Below are 23118 nucleotides of genomic sequence, written 5' to 3'. Positions count from 1 at the left end.
GGTCAGTCCCTGCTATTCCAGACAACCCTGTCATATACCCCATTCATAAATGTATCAAGCTCTACTTTAAAACTACCTAGGTTTTGCACTAGAGTAACCCCTAGTGTGAACAGTCAAAGCCACCGTTTGCTCAAGTACAACCTTCTTCTGCTTGACACCAGGTTAAATTCCACCAATGCAAATGGCAGTCTTTCTTGTCTACTCTTGGAGTTTGCACTGGTGCAGCTGGACTGTTTACTCAACCTCAGTTGCTTATCCTCAAGTAGAGACAGTCTTAATGCATCCAAACACCCACTCAACACAGCCCTGGCCTCCAAATATTGAGGACAAACTAAGGTCTGGCCTGCTCCCTTGTGTATGGAATTCTTTCTTACAGAGTGCATTGAAAAGTCTGAAAGTGAGACTTGCAGCTCTTTCCATGCAGAAAATTACTACAGGGAAGGCTAATGTATTTTTGCTAATAGACCGCAACAATGTTATGTAAATTATGATCAACATCTATAGCTGAGGCCCCTTAAATTTACAGCCCTATTAGAATAGCTTAACTGTCTTAAATATATTAAAGAAGAGTTAATCAACTAGTGTTGTGCTATTTTGGCAATCCAATAGTGTGTAATAAGATTCAGGGAATGCATGACAAGCCTTTCAAAGTTGATAGCTCTGTTACCTCTTCTTCTAAAGAAAGTTTTGAATAAAATAACTGCTTATCTTTTACAAGAGCTTTGAACATCTCTTTTTATTATGCATTCAAAACAGTGCAGTTTTCCTTTAATCCAGCCCTGCAGGAAGCACTCTCCAGTCAAACAATACCAAAAGCACTGGTGCTAACTCATCCCCTTCCCATTCATTAACCTCAGCCAGGTGTTAATTTCAGTGTTAATATAATTAAGGGTGTGATCCAAAACCCACTGAAAGCCATGAAACTCCTTTGATTTACTTCAGTATGTTCTGAATTAGATAACAGGTAATAGATTTAAAAAATAATTAAATGGCTATTATGAGGTAGCCAGCATTGAGATTTTTACTCTAAAGAAATCTAATATGATTTAATAGAAATGTTTCCACACACAAATACAAAAAATTCAGAGAATGCATGTGTTTTTAATGTAAACGGTCCTTTGCAATGTTTATAACCCTAACAATTTTGAGTTGCAAGAGAACCAGAGAATGAAATTGACTGAAAACAAGCAAAATTAACTGATTGATTATTTTCTAGATAAATGCAACATGTAAAGAGCATACCCTTGAAAAGTAAATTAGATTTTTAAAACCCTCTTACTTTCAGCAATCAAAGATGTAACACGGGGAGAAGTCAACATTTTTAATTACTTCTTAGCTGACAGTGGTTTCTAATATTACTTTCAGGTATAGCAAGATACAGAGGTGGATTACATACCAAAACCACCTTCAAAATAAACCTTTTAAAATGGTTTTAAGATCTTGTCACTGAGCTCTTGATTTGACACCTCCCCCACCACCAGCTTTAAAAACAAAACAAAAAACTGAATTGGGACCAAACTTGGATGTTATATTTATTTTTAAATATCCACACCCGAATACAATCTTCAGAGCCTGATCCTGCAAAGAGAACTGCAGGGGATGGACACCCTACACCTGAGGTGAAAGACCAGCTCCACTGAAGTCAATAGCAAAACACACATCAATGGGGCCAAGATCTCACCCTTTGGCTTCAGTGGGTTCCAGGTGGGTGTGAGTTCTTTTTGCAGGACTGGAGAATCATATCTAAAATGAATATGCTATTTAGCACTTCCCCCTCCAGTCCCTTTGTTTTGCTCTTGTTTCATTTTGTTCCCCCTCTCTCTTTTTCTATTAAGAGTAAATGGATTGAATGTCTGTTTAAAAAGGATTATAGGGTGGAGGATCAAGAGAAGCTTGGCCAGGGCAAAGAACCTGCAATGTTTGAACAAAGCCCTGAGCATTAAGGACAATAAAATGAATAAATTATACCAGGTGCTACATTACCTGACCCCACAACATAATTGTGGGAAGGGCTATTGGCAAGGTTATAAGAGATACAACTATTGCTTCCAAAAGTAGGCAATGTTTTATATTATCTTAAAATGAATAATTATTCCTGTTTCTAGCATTAGCATAGTTCAGATTAACTGAAACTTCTGTAGCATGTATTCATGATTAATATTATCACTTTCCCCTGCGACTCAGTCTATACTGGCATATAGAAGCCCAGTAATTCACCACCATGTTCACTGGTGTAGCAGCAAGACTGGTGGTAGCAATGGTCTACTTCTCTACTAGAAGCACTAGTTAAGGCATTTTACCACCAAGTCATATAAGTCTACTCTGTCAATTTAAGAATTATACCTCTGTCTGAATCTTATAACCTATTGTTAAAGAAATTATTCAAACTGAAAGAGATGAGAAAATGGGGAGGGAGGGTGTTGTTTCCTTTGTACATTTGGTAGACAACACCTAACAGAATGAAACTGACTCTTTCTCCTGTATAAGCAGTTAGTGCCTGATCTTGCATCTGGGCGTGCTACTGAACCTGACTATATAGATGCAGGGGCCCACATTAATTGATCTGAGTGCAGAATTAGGCCTTAGATACTGTCCCCATTTTGCTTGTGTGAGTCTTTTACGGGGAAAGAAAAATATTTAGGGTGTACTTTTTAAATTTCCCTCTGAACAGAAGATTAGTGAGCTGCACAGTTACATGGAGTTGAGGTGAAAATCTCCTCAGAATTTGACTGCAGAGGAGGCAGATTTGTGTTGGCTCCAGTAACATACAGTACATTAGCAGCAAAACAATTAAGCAAGCATTCCTTGAAAAAATATTTTTATGCCATGTTTAAGTAAGGTACATAGAACATGGCAAAATGGTTTACAGTTTTACTCACACATGCAGAGATGGTATGTAGCTTTTTCCACAATTTTCAACTTTTCCTTGTTTTTTTCCCCACAAGTTTCAACGATCCCTGCTCATCTGTGTAAATTCCATGCAGATCATTGGCTCAGTCCTCTTCCCATCTCTTATTTGGCATTAAGCTCTCCATGGAAAAGGCATCACCTCTGTAACAATATACTTGTGTGTGTATTCTTCCAATCTAATGGCTATTCTGTCAAAAGTCTTTAAAATAAAATAAAATAAAATAAAATTAATGGAGATATCCCATCTCCTAGAACTGGAAGGGACCTTGAAGGTCATCAAGTCCAGCCCCCTGCCTTCACTAGCAGGACCAAGTACTGATTTTGCCCCAGATCCCCAAGTGGCCCCCTCAAGGATTGAACTCACAACCCTGGGTTTAGCAGGCCAATGCTCAAACCACTGGAGATTTATATTTCTCTCTCTTATCTTGCCCCAGGTCATTCACAACCTGGAAGGATGTAGGATATAGTAGCCAAGTATCCTGCTCTATCTAAGGTGAAGTTGTCATGTAATGGCTGCACTGGTTCCCCTTTGTGCTGGCTACCAGAGTCACATCTTTTATCTGTAGGAGACATGCAGTCACCCATAAAACACTTTGGAAAACATTTTATTTAGAGCCCGCATTGCTTCAATATCATATTTCTTTCTCCTCCCTTGTTTTTTAACTCCGGGAGAAATAGGGTGTTTGCTAGGTAGAGGTCCTGCTCACTTCAAGTCATAATCACCTGTGATACTGCCATTAATTGCTCTGCATTTGATGATGTCACATCACAGACAGAATTATGACTCTCAACTCTTTCTATAAATTTACCAAAGTTGCCAACACTGGTTCTACTCCACTGGGAGCTCTAGTATAGATGGGGCATTTTGTATTTCTGTTGTTTGGGAGGAGGTTTTGTTGTTTTTGAGTTTTAAGACACTATATATTTCAGGCTTATTCTGAGCAGAGGTAGATGACATGGCTCTTAAAATGTCTGGCAGCAAATGACCCATCCACATGAGGGCTCGCCCAGTGTTGCCATGCTGATGTAGATGGAGATTAATGTGTGTAAAAGCTGGTCTGCGCACAGAATTTACCTTGTTTTAACCAAAGGGGTTTTAATCTGATTGGTTTGCACAAATTCAGTCCAATGTAGACACACTTATCAATTTAAAACTGATTATAACAACTTAGCTTGTGCCTGTAAAGCCTTGGCTGAACACAAAAGCTGTACCACTTGAATTATACCATTATAACTACGGCCACACTAGGGGTTGTAGTGGTTTGCCTACATTAGTAAGAAATTACATCCCTACTGATTGTAGCTCAAGCCTAACTTGTTTCAAATCCATCAACCCTACCCCCTGTGGACAGTTAAATTGATTTAAGACACTCAAACTGATTTATCTTAAGGGCTGGTCCACCCTTAAAATCTTATTGAAAAGCTCCTCTTCAGATACAGCAAAAACTAGACCAGAACAAGGCACCTTTATACTGATATAACTGCATTTCCACTAGGGGAATGGTACTGTTTAACTCTCCTGGTAGAGTTAAAGCAGTACAACTTTTTAGTGTAGACAAGGTCTAAATTGAGTACAAACTGATTTAAACTAAGATGATTTAAGACACTCTTAAAACTGCAGAGATGCTCTTAAATCAGTTTATCATCTGCTCACTGCAGGAACTGCCTCTAGTTCCTCACACCATATTCTGAAGCCCTTTGCCAACTCTAGAGAGTCAAGGACAATGGAGATTCCACCACTTCCTTTGGCAGGCTATTCCCTAATCTATTAGATCCTGAGGCTTTCCTGACATTCAGCTGGTTTTCTTTTTTCACTTTTCATCCTAGTTACATATACCCCTTCTATCACCATAAATGATTATTTTCCCTTCTTGGGGTGGAAATCCTGGGCCCATTGACGTCTATATGGCAAAACGTCCATTGACTTCAATAGGGCCATGATTTCACCCTTGATATTGCACTAATAGTGATACATAGTGATGATTACAAAGATTTACTACTCTTGGTGGTAGTTTAGCCAAGCTGCACATATCTAGCAGTTTTAATCTTTCTCCATACATCAGTCCCATCTATTAATAGGCTATAGAAATAGAAGTGTCTCTAACAGAATGTTGTCCAAAGTTTCTCTTGGGACCAAGGTGGTTCTCTGAGGACAGGTATAGGATCATGTGTACACACAGGTGTTTGTACATTGGCTATAAATTAACTGAATGAACAGTAGGAACTCGTTTTAAGGAGAGAAAAATAGTGGTGGTTGATGATACCTGAATGTGTGAAAACAAAACTACAGTGGAAAAAAAGTATCAAACACTAGGTAAAGATCAAAAGGTATCTGACTCAGAGTAGATCCCCATCCTGTTTTGAGAAGCCTCCACTCCTCCGTCCCTCCCCACCATTGTGGTCTGGAGCTACAAAGAGACACGGCAGTAATAAGGAGCCTCCGCGCTTATCATCAAATCTGCACCGAAATGCGTGATTCACACATTCTCCACAGCCTGCCTCTCCCTTTTTATAATTCTCTCCTGGTAATCTGTGAGCCAGTAGAGGGCGCAATTACTCCGCTACCAGTGCGGAGGGACCAGGCGTGAGAATCGTTTTTGCAGCCAAAGCCAGTAGTGGTGCAGTAGTGAATCCCTGGCTAAGAATTTTTGTTTCCTGCAGCGAACCAGAGGCCTCTGATTTTTTTTTCCTGCAAGCTATGAGTGTAGGATTACACGTCACAATATTTTAACAAATAGGTATGATAGCACTTTCCCCCCTAATTGCTTCCCCGAGGTTTGTTTGTAAGTGCATAGGAGGTAAAGGAAAGTTTGTTAAGAAGACGCAGGGGGAGCAGCTTAATCTGAGCAACAGGGAAAGGACCTGGCTCGTCTGACCCTTTGAAGCCAGCTGCATTTTAAAATGGTGCAAATCACTCTCAAGTATTTGGTCTGGCTCTCCCTGGTTGGCTGTAAAAGGATCTCATGCCAACCAGGTTAATACGTAAGAGACGAAACAGGCGAGAAAAAGCGTAACAAGGGGACAACTAGGTGAACCTGTGAAACGGGGAGGGGTAGTGTGAAATAAATGGCATGTTGGAAAGCCCAGGTGTCTGGAATAACTGGGCAGGTAGAGTATCTGTAGCAAAGAATAAAGGAGCCGACAGCAGGCGGGGATTTTTGCGTGGTAGAGAAAGGAAAGAGTTAACGGTTTTCCCTCCCTCCCTTTACCTGGGAGATGAACCTGGCGGAGCCGCCCGTCTGCTGGGGTAAGGGCAGGCTGAGCCTGGATCCATTTCCCTCTTTGCAATCGCCACTGAGAAAGCTTTGCACTTGAGTCTGTCATTTGGGCGGAGCCAGCTGGTTTATTAAGCTCCCACTATTTTTTTTCCAGAGGGGGAAAGATACTTTTAAATTAAAAAGGACATAGAGACTGTGGCGGAGACACCAGATTGCAGCAGCCATTTGGGGAGTAAAACCAATTGTCTCTTGCCCCTCTGCTTGGGTTTACTCCGTCTAGTAACCTCCCTGGGCCAAAGCCGGTAACCTCCTTCTGCTTTTTAACCCTTCTGTGCATGCGCTAGGAAATGCATGCAGGGGATAACAACCTGGGGAGACGTGCTCGCGATACCCGGGCAAGAAATGCTCCTTCTGCTCTGATAACATTTTAATATTTCCCTCGTTTACGTTTTCCTCTCTGCTTCCTTTGCTTTTGCACCAACCCCTTTTCTAGTTGCCCTGCAACCTTCCTTTCCATGCACACCTGAGGAGCGCCTCCTTCCAAACATCTCCAGCCTTTGTTTAACAAAGCGGCCAAATGACAATCGATGGCTTATACCCCTGAGATGAAAGCTGGGGAGGTGTTATGCAACGCCGGCTTGCAAAATAAAAAAAATAAACATCGCTCCAGCCCCATGATCGCGGCGGTAAAGGTGGTCACCAAGTGACCTGTGTTGCACGAGTATTTTCTGTTGCATGGGTGGAAAGGAGGTCAGGGAAATGTCCGATGGGCAGGAGCAATTGCAGCGAGCACTTTAATTCATCTCTGGTGCTCTTACTATGTTTACTTCCGTTTCTCTGGCTTCTAGTAGCGCCTGTTATGGTACAATGCAGCCTGTCCCCCCCAGTCCCTTTCCCCGCTAGTAATACTAGCTGCCTTTCCTCCTTGCTTTACACACTGCTGCGGCGGCGGCGGCAAACAAAATAGTCCTCGTAATGCACCAATCCCACCCCTCGCTCACTAGCCCCCTCCACCAGCTAGTCCGCAGCTCCGCTTGGCGGGAAAGGCGTAGCCCTATAAAAGCAGCAGTGTGGGGAGGCTGCCTGCTCTTTGCAGTGGAGAGAGGGAGGGAGACGGGCTCGCACGGTAGCAGTCGCTGCACCGCCTCCTAGTCAAGCCCCCTCCCCTCTTACGCCGGCCGGCGCTTTACAGCCGAGCGAGCGAGCGAACTTCCGACTGCCCCCGGACACGGCGGCGCTGCCTTGGACTTACAATTCCGTGCGCGAGGGGCTGGCGCTGAAAGCCGCCGGGAAAGGCGCTTCCCCCCCGCTGCCTGCCGCTTTTGTGGGATCATTATTGCGGGACAGGGTTTTTGTTTTCCTTTTTCCCCTTTCGCTTTTTTTTGCACCGTCTTTAATCCGTCCCCCGCTGCATATCCCAGCCGGTGCATCGGAGGAACCGGTGAGTTTGCAAAGACGTGTTCGCACCTTTGGTTGGTAGGGTTCTCCCCCGGGGGGGTCTGCCCTGGGTTTGCACCCTTTGGGGGGGCTACGCTAGTGACCCCCTTGGTGAAGCGCTGAGCTCGAGGGGTGGCTCAGCTGGGAAGTGTGTCTAGACGCAGTGACACAAGGTGTATAACAGCTGCAGCACGGGCAGCCTGTGTGTAAGGCGCGCTCTGCCTTCCTCATTCATTGCACTGGGGTCTTTAAATCGGGCTTTTCCCCGGGCACTTCAGTGTCCCCGCTTGCAGCCCCGGGCGGGGGACAGGGGTGCCCTGAGGTCTGGGGTTGTACCCAGCCAGTGTCCCGGTTGGGTGCTGGGCACACGGGCAGCAGAGTTTGGTTTCCCCCTGCCCCATTTGCAGTCCAGGGGGACTGAGGCTTGGGGCAGCGGGGTAGGTGGGGAGCTGCCTGTCCTGGAAGCCGCTGGAGGGATTCGCTCCGCTTTTCCCCGGTTGCCGGCTCCGGCTCTTGACCTGCCGGGGACGTGGGGCTGGTGCTGGGCAGAGGGGTCCCTGGCCGGGCGCTGGCTCATTTTCCCCGCTCTCCAGCTGGGCTGGACAGGATCTGCGGGGACCGGGAGCCGGCTCCCGAGGAAGGGACGGAGCCGAGCTGGCCAAGACCTGGGTCCGGGAGGGGAGGCGAAGGGGCGGAGAGGAACCCGGAGGCGGGCGGCGACGCAGGGGAGAGAATCCCGGGGAGCCCCTACCGCTGGGGGGGGGGAGAAGTGCGCAGCGGTCGCCGCGCTCTGTTAAGGTGGTTCCGGCTCTAAGGAGGTGCTTCAGCCGCAGCGCCCGCTGTCCAGCCCGGCGCACTGCGGGTGCGGGCGGAGGGGTCTTTTGCTCCCCGGTTTGCACCGGAGCGAACTGCGGGCTGGTAGTGTGCCCCGTATGTCCTCTATTGATGGGGGGTCGGTGGTTGCAGCCCACTCCTGCGCCGTATTAGGGGGTAGGTGCCCCCCTTCTCCACGGGGGTGTCCCCCTGTTTGCACCGTTTATCGGGGTGCTCCGGGGGCTGAACCCCATTTATCGGGGGCTTCACTCAGTGTTGCATGGTGGGGGGGCTGCACCCCGTTGTTACCCCGCGGCGCCCTGACCCGTGTCCCCCCTCCCTTGGCCCTCAGGCACCAGCCGCCGCGATGCCGCTGACCTCGACCCTCCCCAGCAAGAACTACGATTACGACTACGACTCGGTGCAGCCCTACTTCTACTTCGAGGAGGAGGAGGAGAACTTCTACCTGGCGGCGCAGCAGCGGGGCAGCGAGCTCCAGCCGCCCGCCCCCTCCGAGGACATCTGGAAGAAGTTCGAGCTGCTGCCCACGCCGCCCCTCTCGCCCAGCCGCCGCTCCAGCCTGGCCGCCGCCTACTTCCCCTCCACCGCCGATCAGCTGGAGATGGTGACAGAGCTGCTGGGGGGAGACATGGTGAACCAGAGCTTCATCTGCGACCCGGACGACGAATCCTTCGTGAAATCCATCATCATCCAGGACTGCATGTGGAGCGGCTTCTCCGCCGCCGCCAAGCTGGAGAAGGTGGTGTCCGAGAAGCTGGCCTCCTACCAGGCGGCCCGCAGGGAAGGGGGCTCCGGCTCCCGGCTCTGCCCGCCACCGCCGCCCTCGCAGCCGCCTTGCCTGGCCCCCTCCCCCGCCTCCGCCAGTACCTACCTGCACGACCTGGGCGCCGCCGCCTCCGACTGCATAGACCCCTCCGTGGTCTTCCCCTACCCGCTCAGTGAGAGATCTTCCAAGCCCGGCTCCCCCAGCTCCAGCCCGGCTTCCCTGCTGGGCGATGACACCCCGCCCACCACCAGCAGCGACTCGGGTGAGTATCAACCCACCCTTCTTCTCTCAGCAGACTTGCCCACCGCCTAGCCAGACAGGGGGGCTTCCCTGGGGAGATCGGCAGGGGCACAGCCCGGCTGCTCCTTGCCTCTTGGGGAGTCAGACATGAAGGTAACTGGCCCTGCCAGGGAAGACACCAGGGACTTCCCCTGCCAGGCCCTTTATGGCTCCAGCTTCCCGTTCAGATAACTTATCGAACAACGTTTGCCGGCCCCACGGTAAGCGCTGAGCAATAGCTGCTCCCTCTGTGCGTTTTGGGGTGCACTCTTGTCCCCTGAATGCACCCTTTGTATACCACTTTAAAAGTTAACCGCTCTGCATGTACTAGATGACAATCCTCCTGGGTTCTGTTGGGTTGTCTTGTAATTTGCTCAGGGTGAATACTTGGAAGGTTTAAAACACGAAGGGCTTGGGCAGGAGACACAGTTTGGTTTCCTGCTGAAACTGGTGTGTAACTCCTCCCACCCTAAGGATTTCAGTCCCCCTATTGCATGTGCTTTTTTAAATGCCACGTTAGCAAGGCACGCTGAGAGGCTCTGCGCGAATTAAATTCCCTGGGAAACCAGCCCATGGGGTGGGGGGGAGAGAGGGAGGAAGGTGTTAACTTTCATAACAGGCTCTGAGTCATTCCACAAAGTTAGAATCTTATCCAATTGAATCTGCCCTCCAGTGACATTCATGGCTTGGGATGGGAGGTGCTAGTGAAAGTAGTTGAAAAGAAGTAAATGGGTCTGGGAAAGTTTTTGTAAGGCATGCTTACATAGCTTTCAAACAGTTTGAGAGACAAACCCATGTATAGTCAGGGACTGAGGTTTATCTGCCCATGAAGTTTATAGTGGGGTTTTTTTTGTTCCCCTGGATTACCCATGAATAATGGGGGGAGCTTCTGAAGGTGCCCCTAAAATATACAAGTGTTAAGTAATCTTTGCTTTGGGGTGTTGCCAAAGACTCACTAAATATTTACAGATGGCTTCCATGATTTGGGGGATTAATTTTTTGCCGGGGTGGGGGTGGGGTTATGCTGTAACATCTGCTGTCAGCATTCAACTTCCCTGCTGTCTGTTCAGAATTACGTAACTTGCTATCTGGGAGGCAGGGTTTGGCCATCTGGGATGCAGAGTTAAGAATTGCAAAAGAGGAGTCTGTTCTTTTAACAGTATTTCTGTTGAATGTTGGGTTTCTCAAAGAAAACATTTTTCAGGGAAGTGCAGGTTTTAGAAGCAGATTACAAAATATATAAAATATTTAAAAGCCACCTTGTTCTCCATTATATAGCAAGGAACACTTACAAACTGTTTTTTAAATGTCCCTACAAGTTGACTTACAGCAGGGGTGTTTTTTCTTCCAGAAGAAGAACCAGAGGAAGATGAAGAAGAAATTGATGTTGTGACAACAAGTGAATCCGAATCAATCACACAACCAACAGAAGAGCACAGTAAGCCACACCACAGCCCACTAGTTCTTAAGCGGTGTCATGTCCCCATCCATCAGCACAATTATGCTGCTCCTCCCTCCACCAAACTTGAGTATCCTTCAGCAAAAAGGATAAAGTTGGACAATGGTAGAGTTCTCAAACAAATCAGTAATAACCGAAAGTGCTCAAGTCCCCGCACATCAGACACAGAAGAAAACGACAAGAGGCGAACACACAACGTCTTGGAGCGCCAAAGGAGAAATGAGCTGAAGTTGAGTTTCTTTGCTTTGCGTGACCAAATACCTGAGGTAGCCAACAACGAAAAGGCTCCCAAAGTTGTCATCCTTAAAAAAGCCACAGAATATGTTCTTTCTATTCAAACAGATGAACACAGACTGATTGCAGAGAAAGAACAGTTGAGGAAGCGGCGAGAACAGTTGAAACATAAACTTGAGCAGCTAAGGAACTCTTGTGCATAGATTAGAATAATCTAATCCAGACTGAAATAAAATATTAATATTTCTAATCTTACTCATGAACTATGCCAGTTCTTAAAGTATGGAACCATTACAATTGCATGCTGTGCAAAATAACTCAAGACTACACAACCTTGGCTGGAACCTTCGAAAGGTTTAGCCATAACCTCAAAACTGCCTCATAATTAATACTTTGGGCATAAGGACAAATGGGACTTTTCTTCATGCTTGGGGATGAACTTTTCAATTTTGTTCTTTGAAAATTTTGTATTTAAGTCATTTTTCTTAAGACAGTTCCAAAAAGTTGTCCTCAAATGGCTGTATATATTTACATACCTTATTGCTATGTACATACTTTTAATAAAATCTTTATAGAAAAATGTGCAACATTAATACTCAGCAGTTATGGCAACTGGGTTTATACTTGTCTTGAACTTCTGTACCAGAACATTTCACCATTTTATGGGTTTTATTTAAATACATTTTCTTTTAAAAATTCATTTTTATTTTGTTTTTAGATAAATAAATATTTGCCTAAACTATAATTAGTTAAACCATCTGTAAAGACTTTGCTTCTTCTTCCCATATTGTCATCTACAATCAATACAAGTTAATAACTCCAGAGCTAAATAGTAAGGGCAGGATTTACTATGCATTTTCATTTTGCACTAAGGACTGGAATTAATTATATATTCATCTTCCAATATAATCCTACACCAATAGTAGAGGATACTAGTGTAAACTCTACTACTGCTTCCTGTATTTATCATAAAGAAGTGGTGGAACCAAATCAAAATTAAGGAATACAACATGGTAAAAAACAAATGAAACTACTCTTTTGTCTACTTTGAATGTTGGGGTTTTGAAATGAACATTTCTAATTCTGTTATAGGTAGCAGACAATGTTTTAGCTCTAATTCCTGTAAGAACGAAGTGGAAAAAAAATCAAGAAACTCTTCCAAGAACAAAAAACAATTTTACTCACGCATAACCAAACTACGCCAATAGCTATGCCTTCATTTACCTACTCTACAAATTACGGCAAAGAAAGAAAACACTAATTTCTTAACTGCAGATTAAATCTCTGACTGAATCTGACCCAACAGTTTAACTGTCTTGTCACATGACCTCTAAAATCAGGAATTAACTCAAATTATTGTTTTTGCCTCAAGCCTTGGAGAAAGTCCCCATGTGTGTAACAATAGACACAACTAGCTGCATTAGTCAGACAACCTCTTTCCTCAGACTTTTTAGGCTCATGCATCCCCCCTTACTCCTGTCTGTCACCCCTCACAGGAGCTGGGAGCAGGGCTGTGGCTACCTGGGATGGTAAAGGGACTGCAGCTGGGGGCAGAAGTGGGGCTGGGAGCAGGACCATGGCTGGGGCCAAAGGGGAGCAGAGCTGGGTGGTGCTCCCTCCACAGCTGACCCAGGCCCTGCTGTGTCCCCCTGAACATTTCTCTGTGTCCCTTTGGGGGAGGGGGGGCATGCCCTACTGTTTGGGAACCTCTGCGTTAGAAGTATGTTTTAAGGTGGCAATCCTTATCCCCTTCTGCTGCCTGTGTGTTGAAGCAGCCTGAGTCAAACCAAGAAACAAATTAGGCATTGGATCGAGGAGGGGGGGGGAGTAATTTTTTTAAATGAAAGCCTGTCTCTGATCATCCTGCATTTACAAAAAGCATTTCAGAAGCACTGGTCTGAAATTTGCAGTGATTGTATGCGGTGCAGTTGTAGCTTATGTTGGTTTCACGATACTAGAGAGTGAAGCTGGGTGAGCTGTAACGCTGGGTGGCTCAAAAGCTTGGCTCTTTCTCACCAACAGAATTTGGTCCAATAAAAGATATTACCTCACCCATCTCGTCTTTCTAATTTACAATGCTAACATTTGTAAGAAGACTTAAATGCACCTGTAACAAACAAGCTGTTTGATTGCTGGATATTAGAGCAAATAACCTCTGCTAGCCAAGATACCTCATGTATCTCACATCGTTTTCAGACATTCTAACATTTCCCACCAATCATCCTGTAAGGTCGGGTTGTGGTTGGACAAATCATATTTCATTTCTACATTGCCATAAATATTCATATTTGAAAAGTTGACAAGGTCCTTGCTCTGAAGCACTTACAATAAAAGTTGTTGTAGCACACTGCCTACAGGTGTGCTGTCTGGGATTTCCAGTGGGGCCTATGGGAGGTAGGTGCCCATATCCCATTGAATTTCTACAGGTGTTGGGTGCTTAGGATCCTTTGAAAAATCTTGGTCTTTGTTAAACTTGTCTGGATCCCTCTTCGTAAGTTTCTAAAATGGCCTGCAGACACTTTTTTGAGGATGTGACATGAGCAAGTTAGATATTGGTGAACAGAAGACCATGAAATGAAACTTGAGCTGTTCTGTCATGTCAGAACCATAAGTAGGGTGCTTTCCACTATCTGTGACTCTTAGAGCAATTTCTACATTCATAAAGCACTCCTTGGGGGAGGTAGCTTTATTCATTTTTAAAAAGTATGTATTTAATAGCCATTTTCTCTCCTTTTCTGCCCTGCATTATTTCTGGGTTCCAATAATAATTTGCACAGCATCTGTTGTCCAACAATTTCAAAATGCTTTTCAAATCAGTTATGTTAGCCTACACACTTTACAAATGGATACATATTCATCCAGCAAAGGAGGCACGGCTGTAGGTTTGGCTCCAGGTCCCCTGCATTAACAACATTCCTTTTATCATCTTTGTTCCCATTAATAAGTTCAGGACGCAGAGACTAGGTAGCAGAGTACCTCTTACATATAGCTTTCCTAAAACCATGGGAAATATTTGGGAGATAGCAGTCCTTGCTTTAGCTACAGACATGAAGGTTCCCAATCTTTTAATAAATTGGATTTCTTTTTCTTTACTCATTTTCTGTACTAATCTTCACGTGGTCCATGCGCCGACCCACGCCAGAACAGTAAAACAGATCTTTATCATACTCCAAATTGACCTTTTTACCTGCTTTAGGAGATCCCAAGGATTTCTGGGTGTTTCCTTGTTTTAAAACGATTGTATCTAAATGCCATAGCAAAAAGTGGGTTAAAAATAGTACTTCAGGTCAAGAAAAAAACTGGTTTCAGAGTAGCAGCTGTGCAAGCTGCCATAAAACCATAGCTGCAGCAAAGAAAAGGTTGCTTCCACTCCTGTAGTTCGTGTGACAGGCTGGGAATAAACGAGATATCCCAAAGGAGTTTCTGGGATGGATTCAGTTAGTGATGCATTAGAATCATAGGGTTTGAAGGAACTGCCAGGGTCATCTAGTCTGACCCCCTGCCAAGATGCAGGATATGTATATAGAGGAGGAAGTGTTAGTTTCTGCTGCTGTTTTTGGAGCAATAAAGGTTGATAAGCTTGTAAAAGAAGGCACTGGGTCTTGAAATGTAATAAGCTTTCACACTGCTTGCCAAACAGCTGTACCACAACAATGTTTAAAATACCAGCAGCATTTTTATCTCCATCTCTCTGCTCTTCCAGTTCTACCTGAGCATTCAAACAACATCTGTTGGAAAAGCATGAAGCAGCAAATTGTGCTAAATTGTGGTAAAAAAAAACAACTAGGTGGCACTCAGAAATAGTCCTTAATAGTGAGAATAAATTTGCCTGCATGACACACTTTGGTAATTAAAATGTAACAATATGGGTCTTTAGTATTCCATCATTTCTTTCTCTAGCACATCATTTCTGTCCAGCCAACTAATTATAAATATCATATAATGTTTTAGGACACATGGTTAGGATTTTCAAAAGCACTGAGCATTGACCTAATTCTGTGCCCATTAAAGTCAATGGCAGTTCACCATGCCTTCAATTGAAACAGACCTGGGCCAACACTGAGCACTTTGGAAAATCTCATTGTATATGTATATAGGGATCATTCACCAACCACTGGAATCTGGAATCACCCTAAACTGGAATTAAGATAGAACACTGAAGTTAACTCACCAATTTAACTCACCGTGGGATTTTTAATTACCATGCATATCCAGAGCTTAGGTTATACATCTCATCAGAAAGACAGCACCTCCAGCTGTACAGTGCCTCCTAGAAACATGCTGTTGCATGGATTCAGGAGTGATTCTGAAAGAAAAGCACCACTTACTGAAACAACAACACTTGCTTTCCCTTTGAGGTTTACTCAAGCGTGGTCTACACTACGAGTTTAGGTCGAATTTAGCAGCATTAAATCGAATTAAGCCTGGACACGTTCACACGACGAAGCCCCTTCTTTCGACTTAAAGGGCCCTTTAAACCGATTTCATTACTCCACCTCCGACGAGGGGATTAGCGATAAAATCGGCCTTAGCGGGCTGGAATTGGGGTAGTGTGGACGAAATTCGACATTATTGGCCTCCGGGAGCTATCCCACAGTGCTTCATTGTGACCGCTCTGGACAGCACTCTCAACTCAGATGCACTGACCAGGTAGACAGGAAAAGCCCCGCGAACGTTGGAATTTCATTTCCTGTTTGCCCAGCGTGGAGAGCACAGGTGACCATGCAGAGCTCATCAGCACAGGTAACCATGATGGAGTCCCAGGATCGCAAAAGAGCTCCATCATGGACCGAACGGGAGGAATGGGATCTGCTCGCCATATGGGGAGATGAATCAGTGCTAGCTGAACTCCGTAGCAGTAAACGAAATGGCAAAATATTAGAAAAGGTCTCCAAGGCCATGAAGGACAGAGCCCATAACAGGGACGCACAGCAGTGCCGCGTGAAAATTAAGGAGCTAAGGCAAGCCTACCACAAAGCCAGAGAGGCAAATAGAAGGTCCGGGGCACAGCCGCAAACATGCTGCTTCTACGCGGAGCTGCATGCCATGCTAGGGGGTGCAGCCACCACTACCCCAACCGTGTGCTTTGACTCCTTCAATGGAGAAACACACAGGGAAGCAGGTTCGGGGTATGAGGAAGCTGAGGATGAAGATAATGTAGATAGCTCACAGCAGCAAGGAAGCGGAGAAACCAGTTTCCCCAACAGCCAGGATATGTTTATCACCCTGGACCTGGAGCCAGTAACCCCTGAACTCACCCAAGGCATGCTCCCAGACCTTGAGGGCACACAGGGGACCTCTGGTGAGTGTACCTTTGAAAATATTACACATGGTTTAAAAGCAAGCGTGTTTAATGATTAATGATTAATTTGCCCTGGCAATCGCGGCCAGTACAGCTACTGGAAAAGTCTGTTAACGTGTATGGGGATGGAGCAGAAATTCTCCAGGGACATCTCCAGAAAGCTCTCCTTCATGTACTCCCAAAGCCTTTACAAAAGGTTTCTGGGGAGGGCTGCCTTATCCCGTCCGCCATGGTAGGACACTTTACCACGCCAGGCCAGTAGCACGTAGTCTGGAATCATTGCATAACAAAGCATGGCAGCGTATGGTCCCGCTGTTTGCTGGCATGCAGACAACATCCATTCCTTATCGCTCTTTGTTATCCTCAGAAGAGTGATATCATTCACGGTCACCTGGTTGAAATGGGGCGATTTTATTAAGGGACATTCAGAGGTGCCCCTTCCTGCTCTGCTGAACAGAAATGTTCCCAGCTATTAGCCAAGCGGTGGGGGGGAGGGGTGAAGTGATCATCCCCGATAATTGGGTGTGTGGGGGGAGGGGGGTTAGTTGGGTTTGTGCTGCATGTTAACCCGGAAACTGCAGCCCCTCCTTTTACATTGCAAATGCATTTTAAATGGCCAACCCAATGGGTGCTTGGTATGGGAAATGAGGACGCTACTGTTTGAAACCATTCCCACATGTTAAGAAGGTTAAAAAAGCCAAAAGACTGTGGCTTACCATGGCTGCCTGCAAGCCGAAATCTGTTGCCTGGCACTGCATGAGTGACCTCTCCCACCAAACTGGCAGGCCCTCAATATAAGAGGAAAAATGCGACCTTGTAACGAAAGTACATGTGCTGTGTAATGTGAACAGCAAAATTTAACGTGAAAGAGTGTACCCATTGTTCTCTAAAATGTGTCTTTTTTACCCACCTCTCCCTTCTCCTCCACCAGCTGCAAATGTTTCTCCTTCACAGAGGCTAGTGAAGATTAGAAGGAGAAAATGGCGGACTCGGGATGACATGTTCACGAAGCTCCAGATGTCCTCCCAAGCTGAAAGAGCACAGCAGAATGCGTGGAGGCAGTCAATGTCAGACTACAGAAAAGCACAATATGAATGAGAGGAGAGGTGGCGGGCTGAATCGCGGGCTGAACAGAGCAAGTGGCGGGCTGAAGATGATAGGTGGCGTCAGCTTGCAGACAGAAGGGAAGAGTCGATGCTCCGGCTGCTGGAGCATCAAACTGATATGCTCCAGCATATGGTTGAGCTGCAGGAAAGGCAGCAGGAGCAGAGACCGCCGCTACAGCCCCTACGTAACCAACAGCCCTCCTCCCCAAGTTCCATAGCCTCCTCATCCAGACGCCCAAGAACACGGTGGGAGGGCCTCTGGCCACCCAGTCACTCCACCCCAGATGATTGCCCGAGCATCAGAAGGCTGGCCTTCAATAAGAGTTAAAGTTTTAAACTGCAGTGTGTCCTTTTCCTTCCCTCCTCCCCCACCCATCCCAGGCTACCTTGGCAATTATCCCCCTAATTGTGTGATGAATTAATAAAGAATGCATGAATGTGAAGTAACAATGACTTTATTGCCTCTGCAAGCGGTGCTCGAAGTGGGAGGGGAAGGTGGGGTGGTTGGTTTACAGGGAAGTAGAGTGAACCGGGTTGGGGGGGGTGGGGCGGAGGGTTCATCAAGGAGAAACAAACAGAAGTTTCACACCGTAGCCTGGCCAGTCACAAAACTCGTTTTCAAAGCTTCTCTGATGCGCACCGCGCCCTGCTGTGCTCTTCTAACCGCCCTGGTGTCTGGCTGCGTGTAATCAGCGGCCAGGCGATTTGCCTCAACCTCCCACCCTGCCATAAATGTCTCCCCCCTTACTCTCACAGATATTGTGGAGCGCACAGCAAGCAGCAATAACAATGGGGATATTCTTTTCACTGAGGTCTGAGCGAGTCAGTAAGCTGCGCCAGTGCCCTTTTAAACGTCCAAACGCACATTCCACCACCATTCGGCACTTGCTCAGCCTGTAGTTGAACAGGTCCTGACTACTGTCCAGGCTGCCTGTGTATGGCTTCATGAGCCATGGCATTAAGGGGTAGGCTGGGTCCCCAAGGGTAACTATAGACATTTCAACATCCCCAACGGTTATTTTCTGGTCCGGGAAGAAAGTCCCTTCCTCCAGCTTTCAAAACAGACCAGAGTGCCTGGAGACACAAGCATCATGTACTTTTCCCAGCCATCCCACGTTGATGTTGGTGAAACGTCCCTTGTGATCCACCAGGGCTTGCAGCAGCATTGAAAAGTACCCCTTGCGGTTTATGTACTCCATGGCTTGGTGCTCTGGTGCCAAGATAGGGATATGGGTTCCGTCTATCGCCCCACCACAGTTTGGGAATCCCATTGCAGCAAAGCCATCCACTATGACCTGCACGTTTCCCAGAGTCACTACCCTTGATATCACCAGGTCTTTCATTGCCCTGGCAACTTGGATCACAGCAGCCCCCACAGTAGATTTGCTCACTCCAAATTGATTCCCGACTGACCGGTAGCAGTCTGGCGTTGCAAGCTTCCACAGGGCTATCGCCACTCGCTTCTCAACTGTGAGGGCTGCTCTCATCCTGGTATTCTGGCGCTTCAGGGCAGGGGAAAGCAAGTCACAAAGTTCCATGAAAGTGCCCTTACGCATGCGAAAGTTTCGCAGCCACTGGGCATCGTCCCACACCTGCAGCACAATGCAGTCCCACCAGTCTGTGCTTGTTTCCTGGGCCCAGAATCGGCGTTCCATGGATAGAATCTGCCCCATTAACACCATGATTTGCACATTGCTGGGGCCTGTGCCTTGTGAGAGGTCTATGTCCATGTCAATTTCTTCATCACTCTCGTCGCCGCGCTGCAATCGCCTCCTCGGCTGGTCCTGGTTTTGGTTTGGCATGTCCTGGCTCTGCATATACTCCAGGACAATGCGCGTGGTGTTCATAGTGCTCATAATTGCCGCGGTGATCTGAGCGGGCTCCATGATCCCAGTGCTATGGCATCTGGTCTGAAAAAAGGCGCGAAACTAGTATCTGACGGACGGAGGGAGGGAGTGAGGGGCGAGTGACGACATGGCTTACAGGTACAGGGAATTAAAATCAACAAAGGTGGCTGTGCATCAGGGAGAAACACAAACAACTGTCACACAGAATGGCCCCCCCCAAAGATTGAACTCAAAACCCTGTGTTTAGCAGGCCGTTGATTTCACGGAGGGAGGGGGAAGCAAATGAATACAGAACAAATCTATTTTTTACATCTTAAGCTGGCAGACAATAGTGCAGCATGACTGATAGCCCTCGGCATCTTATGGGTGCTTGGCAGAAAATACTGGGTGCTTGGCAGAAAATAGCATACTACGACTGATAGCCATCATCGTCGAGACTGCCCAGGTGCCCATGATTGACAGCCACTGCAGTACAACGACGACGGATATCAGTTGTAATATACCATCTTTTACCAAAAGGCAAGGGGCTGCTGCTGTGTGCAATGCAGCCCCACGTCTGCCAGCACCCGGATCACCGATGAAGGCTACCAGTCATACTACACCATCTACTGCCAAAAGGCAATTAGCTGCTGCTGTGTAGCAATGCAGTACCACGTCTGCCGGCACCCAGATGACATATGGTGACGGTGAGCTGAGCTGAGCTGAGCGGGCTCCATGCTTGGTGTGGTATGTTGTCTGCACAGGTAACCCAGGTAAAAAGGCGCGAATCGATTGTCTGCCGTTGCTCTGACGGAGGGGGAGGTGCCTGACGACATGTGCCCAGAACCCCCCGCGACACTGTTTTGCATCATTCAGGCATTGGGATCTCAACCCAGAATTCCAATGGGCGGAGGAGACTGCGGGAACTGTGGGATAGCTACCCACAGTGCAACGCTCTGGAAGTCGACGCTAGCCTCGGTACTGTGGACGCGGTCCGCCGACTTAATGCACTTAGAGCATTTTATGTGGGGACACACAAATCGTCTGTATACAACCGATTTCTATAAAACCGGCTTCTATAAATTCGACCTAATTTCGTAGTGTAGACATACCCTCACAGACCAGGCCTAAACCTGCTTAGCTCAAGAGATCTGGAAAGATCAGAAAATAAGTTAGTCAGGCTGCAGGCTTTGGTATTATACTCATGCAAAGTAAATGTAAGTATTTCGTCATTAAAGTATGGTGGTTGACTGAAAAGAGACAATGTAAAAATGGCATTAACTGTATTGTAAATAATAAATATAATAAAAGTGTCAGAGTTATCTTTCATCCAGCTGAGAACAAGGATTGGGTGAGACTTTGGCCAGAGTCGATCAATGCTGCTCCCTTTAAGGTCTTTTTCACCCTCCCATACAGGGGCCAAGCATGCAGCCTCTTCAGTGTCCCCAGCCTCTGCCATGCAGGGAAGTCAGACTGATGCAAAGTTAATTTTAGTGGCAAAATAAAGATGTATCTAACTTCATCATTAGGTACTGTATTTGAACAGGTGCTGTATTTGAACAGTGGTCTGTTGCCAGCTTTTGGGATCCCACACCCGCTATCTCAAAGTTATTTATATGTAGCTATCAAATCATTCTGGTCCTAGATCACCTTCTGTATTATGGAACCCAAGCTACAAACTAGTATCTGTGTGTTGTTTGTTCCCAATACTCCTCAGTACAGACTAGAACCTATGCCCACCAAATTTAATGGCAAAACTTCCACTGACTTCAATGGCTAAGGAGCAGATGTTTCATTGCACAGCCACTGCTTAGAGTTATATATACACACTGTAAAACTCTCTCTTCTTCTATACGGATCTGGGAGAGAAAGCTAGGTCATGAAGTATAATACTGTTGACATTTTGTCCATCTGAGTTTCAATGCAAAATCTTCCCACTGTTTGCATTTTGTTTTTAATTCACCTTTCTCCACACCCGTCATGATTTTACTCATTGTTTAGCCATGGTGGCATTTTTTTGGTCCTCTTACTGGTTTTTTTAATTATTATTTGGGGTGCACATTTAGTCTTATGGTGTTTATAAAATGTCTCCATGCAGCTTGTAGGCATTTCACTCTTGTGAGAGTTCCTTTTAATTTCTGTTTAACCAACTTCCTCATTTTTGTGCTGTTCCCTTTTTGAAGTTAAATGTTACTATGGTGGGTTTCTTTGGTATTCCCTCCTCCCCAAGGATATTAAATTTCATTATATTATGGTAACTACTACTGAGCGATTCAGCTATAGTCACCTCTTAGACCAGATTCTGTGCTTCACTTGGGATTAAAGTAAAAACTGCTTCCCCCTTTGTGGGTTCCAGGACTAGCTGCTCCAAGAAGCAGTCATTAATGGTGTCTAGCAATTTGATCTCTGCATCCCATCCTGAGGTGACATGTGCCCAGTCAATAAGGGAATAGTTGAAGTCCTCCACTGTTATTGAGTTTTCTGTTTTTGTAGTCTCTTTAATATCCCTGAGCATTTCACAATCACCATCACCGTCCTGGTCAAGTGGTTGGTAATATATTCCTACTGCTATAGCTTTATTATTCAAGCATGGAATTTCTATCCATAGAGATTCTATGGTACAGTTGGATTCATTTAAGATTTTTCCTATATTTGTCATTCCTATAGATTTTGTATCCTGGTATTACTGTGTCCCATTGATTATTATCATCCCACCAAGTTTCTGTATTGCCTATTATATCAAAATCCCCTTATAATACCAGGCAGTCAAGTTCACCCATTTTAGTATTTAGACTTCTAGCTTTTGTATACAAGCACTTACAAAATTTGTCACTATTTAGTTGTCTACCTTCATGTGACTGGGTTTGTTTTTTTTGTTTTTTTTGTTTTTTTTGCAGTTCCTACTTTATCAACTTCTGTCCTCTCCACTTTATTAGGATATAGAGTAACCCCTTTAACAAATCCTCTCCTTAGGAATGTCTCTGTCCAAACTGTCTGCTCCTCTGCACCTGTCGGCTTTCCTCCAGCTCTTAGTTTAAAAACTCTTCTACGATCTTTTTAATTTTACATGCCCGCAATCTGGTTCCGTTTTGGTTTAGGTGGAGCCTGCCCTTCCTGTATAGGCTCCTCCTTTCCCAAAAGTTTCCCCACTTTCTAGTCAACCTAAATCCCTCCTCCGACCCCCATCATCTCATCCATGCATTGAGACCCTGCCGTTCTTCCTTTCTAACTGGCCATACACATGGAACTAGAAGCATTTCAGAAAATGCTTCCATGGAGGTCCTGGACTTTAATCTCTCACATAGCAGCCTAATTTGGCCTCCAGCACCTCTCTCCTACCTTTCCCTTTGTCATTGGTACCTACATGTACCATGACCACAGGCTCCTCCCCAGCAATGCTGCACAAGAGCTTTCTCTCACAAAACCAAATATAAATTCTAGCTAAAACTTCACTGTTCCAATTATGTGGAATTATGATTTCCCTGTAGGATCAAAAAGAAAAAAAGGATTAGGTGCTATGACTGAAGAGGTTTTAAAATATAAGCTGTAAAAATGGAGCAATCTCACTGGATAATAAAGAGTTTCAAGCAATGGAATTAATACAGCCCAATTCCCTGCTTGGAACTAATTAGCCCCATCGGCTTCCTTCATGTTCATATACCCATGATGAAAGAGGACCAAAATAGCAGACAGAAAAAAATCTTCTAGGTATACTTTATACAGCCATTGTGAAGGCTCTGGGGTTTG

At 45.7% G+C, this 23118-nt stretch overlaps 1 protein-coding gene across 2 annotated transcripts; it reads left to right on the top strand.

Moving 5' to 3' along the window:
• Positions 1–7219: 7219 nt before the first annotated feature.
• Positions 7220–11724, top strand: MYC (MYC proto-oncogene, bHLH transcription factor). 2 transcript variants are annotated; one of them, XM_054019689.1, is made up of 3 exons: positions 7220–7569; positions 8731–9427; positions 10799–11724. In XM_054019689.1, the coding sequence occupies exons 2-3, from the start codon at positions 8746–8748 to the stop codon at positions 11338–11340; spliced, it is 1224 nt and encodes a 407-aa protein (XP_053875664.1). In that variant the 5' UTR covers positions 7220–7569; positions 8731–8745; the 3' UTR covers positions 11341–11724. The 2 variants fall into 2 exon arrangements, with proteins under 2 accessions (XP_053875664.1, XP_053875663.1); XM_054019688.1 differs by having other exon boundaries at positions 10796–11724.
• Positions 11725–23118: the final 11394 nt, after the last annotated feature.

The sequence above is a fragment of the Malaclemys terrapin genome, chromosome 2, assembly GCF_027887155.1.
Source record: "Malaclemys terrapin pileata isolate rMalTer1 chromosome 2, rMalTer1.hap1, whole genome shotgun sequence".
Classification (NCBI taxonomy): Eukaryota; Metazoa; Chordata; order Testudines; family Emydidae; genus Malaclemys; species Malaclemys terrapin.
This window is presented reverse-complemented; position numbering and strand designations above follow the sequence as displayed.

What these genes read in the sequence shown, in the direction of transcription:
- MYC (XM_054019688.1), top strand. Translation starts at nt 8,746, where the DNA reads ATGCCGCTGACCTCGACCCTCCCCAGCAAGAACTACGATTACGACTAC. An exon ending in CACCACCAGCAGCGACTCGG is followed by an intron (nt 9,428 to 10,795) that starts GTGAGTATCAAC and finishes TTTTTCTTCCAG; the next exon opens with AAGAAGAACCAGAGGAAGAT.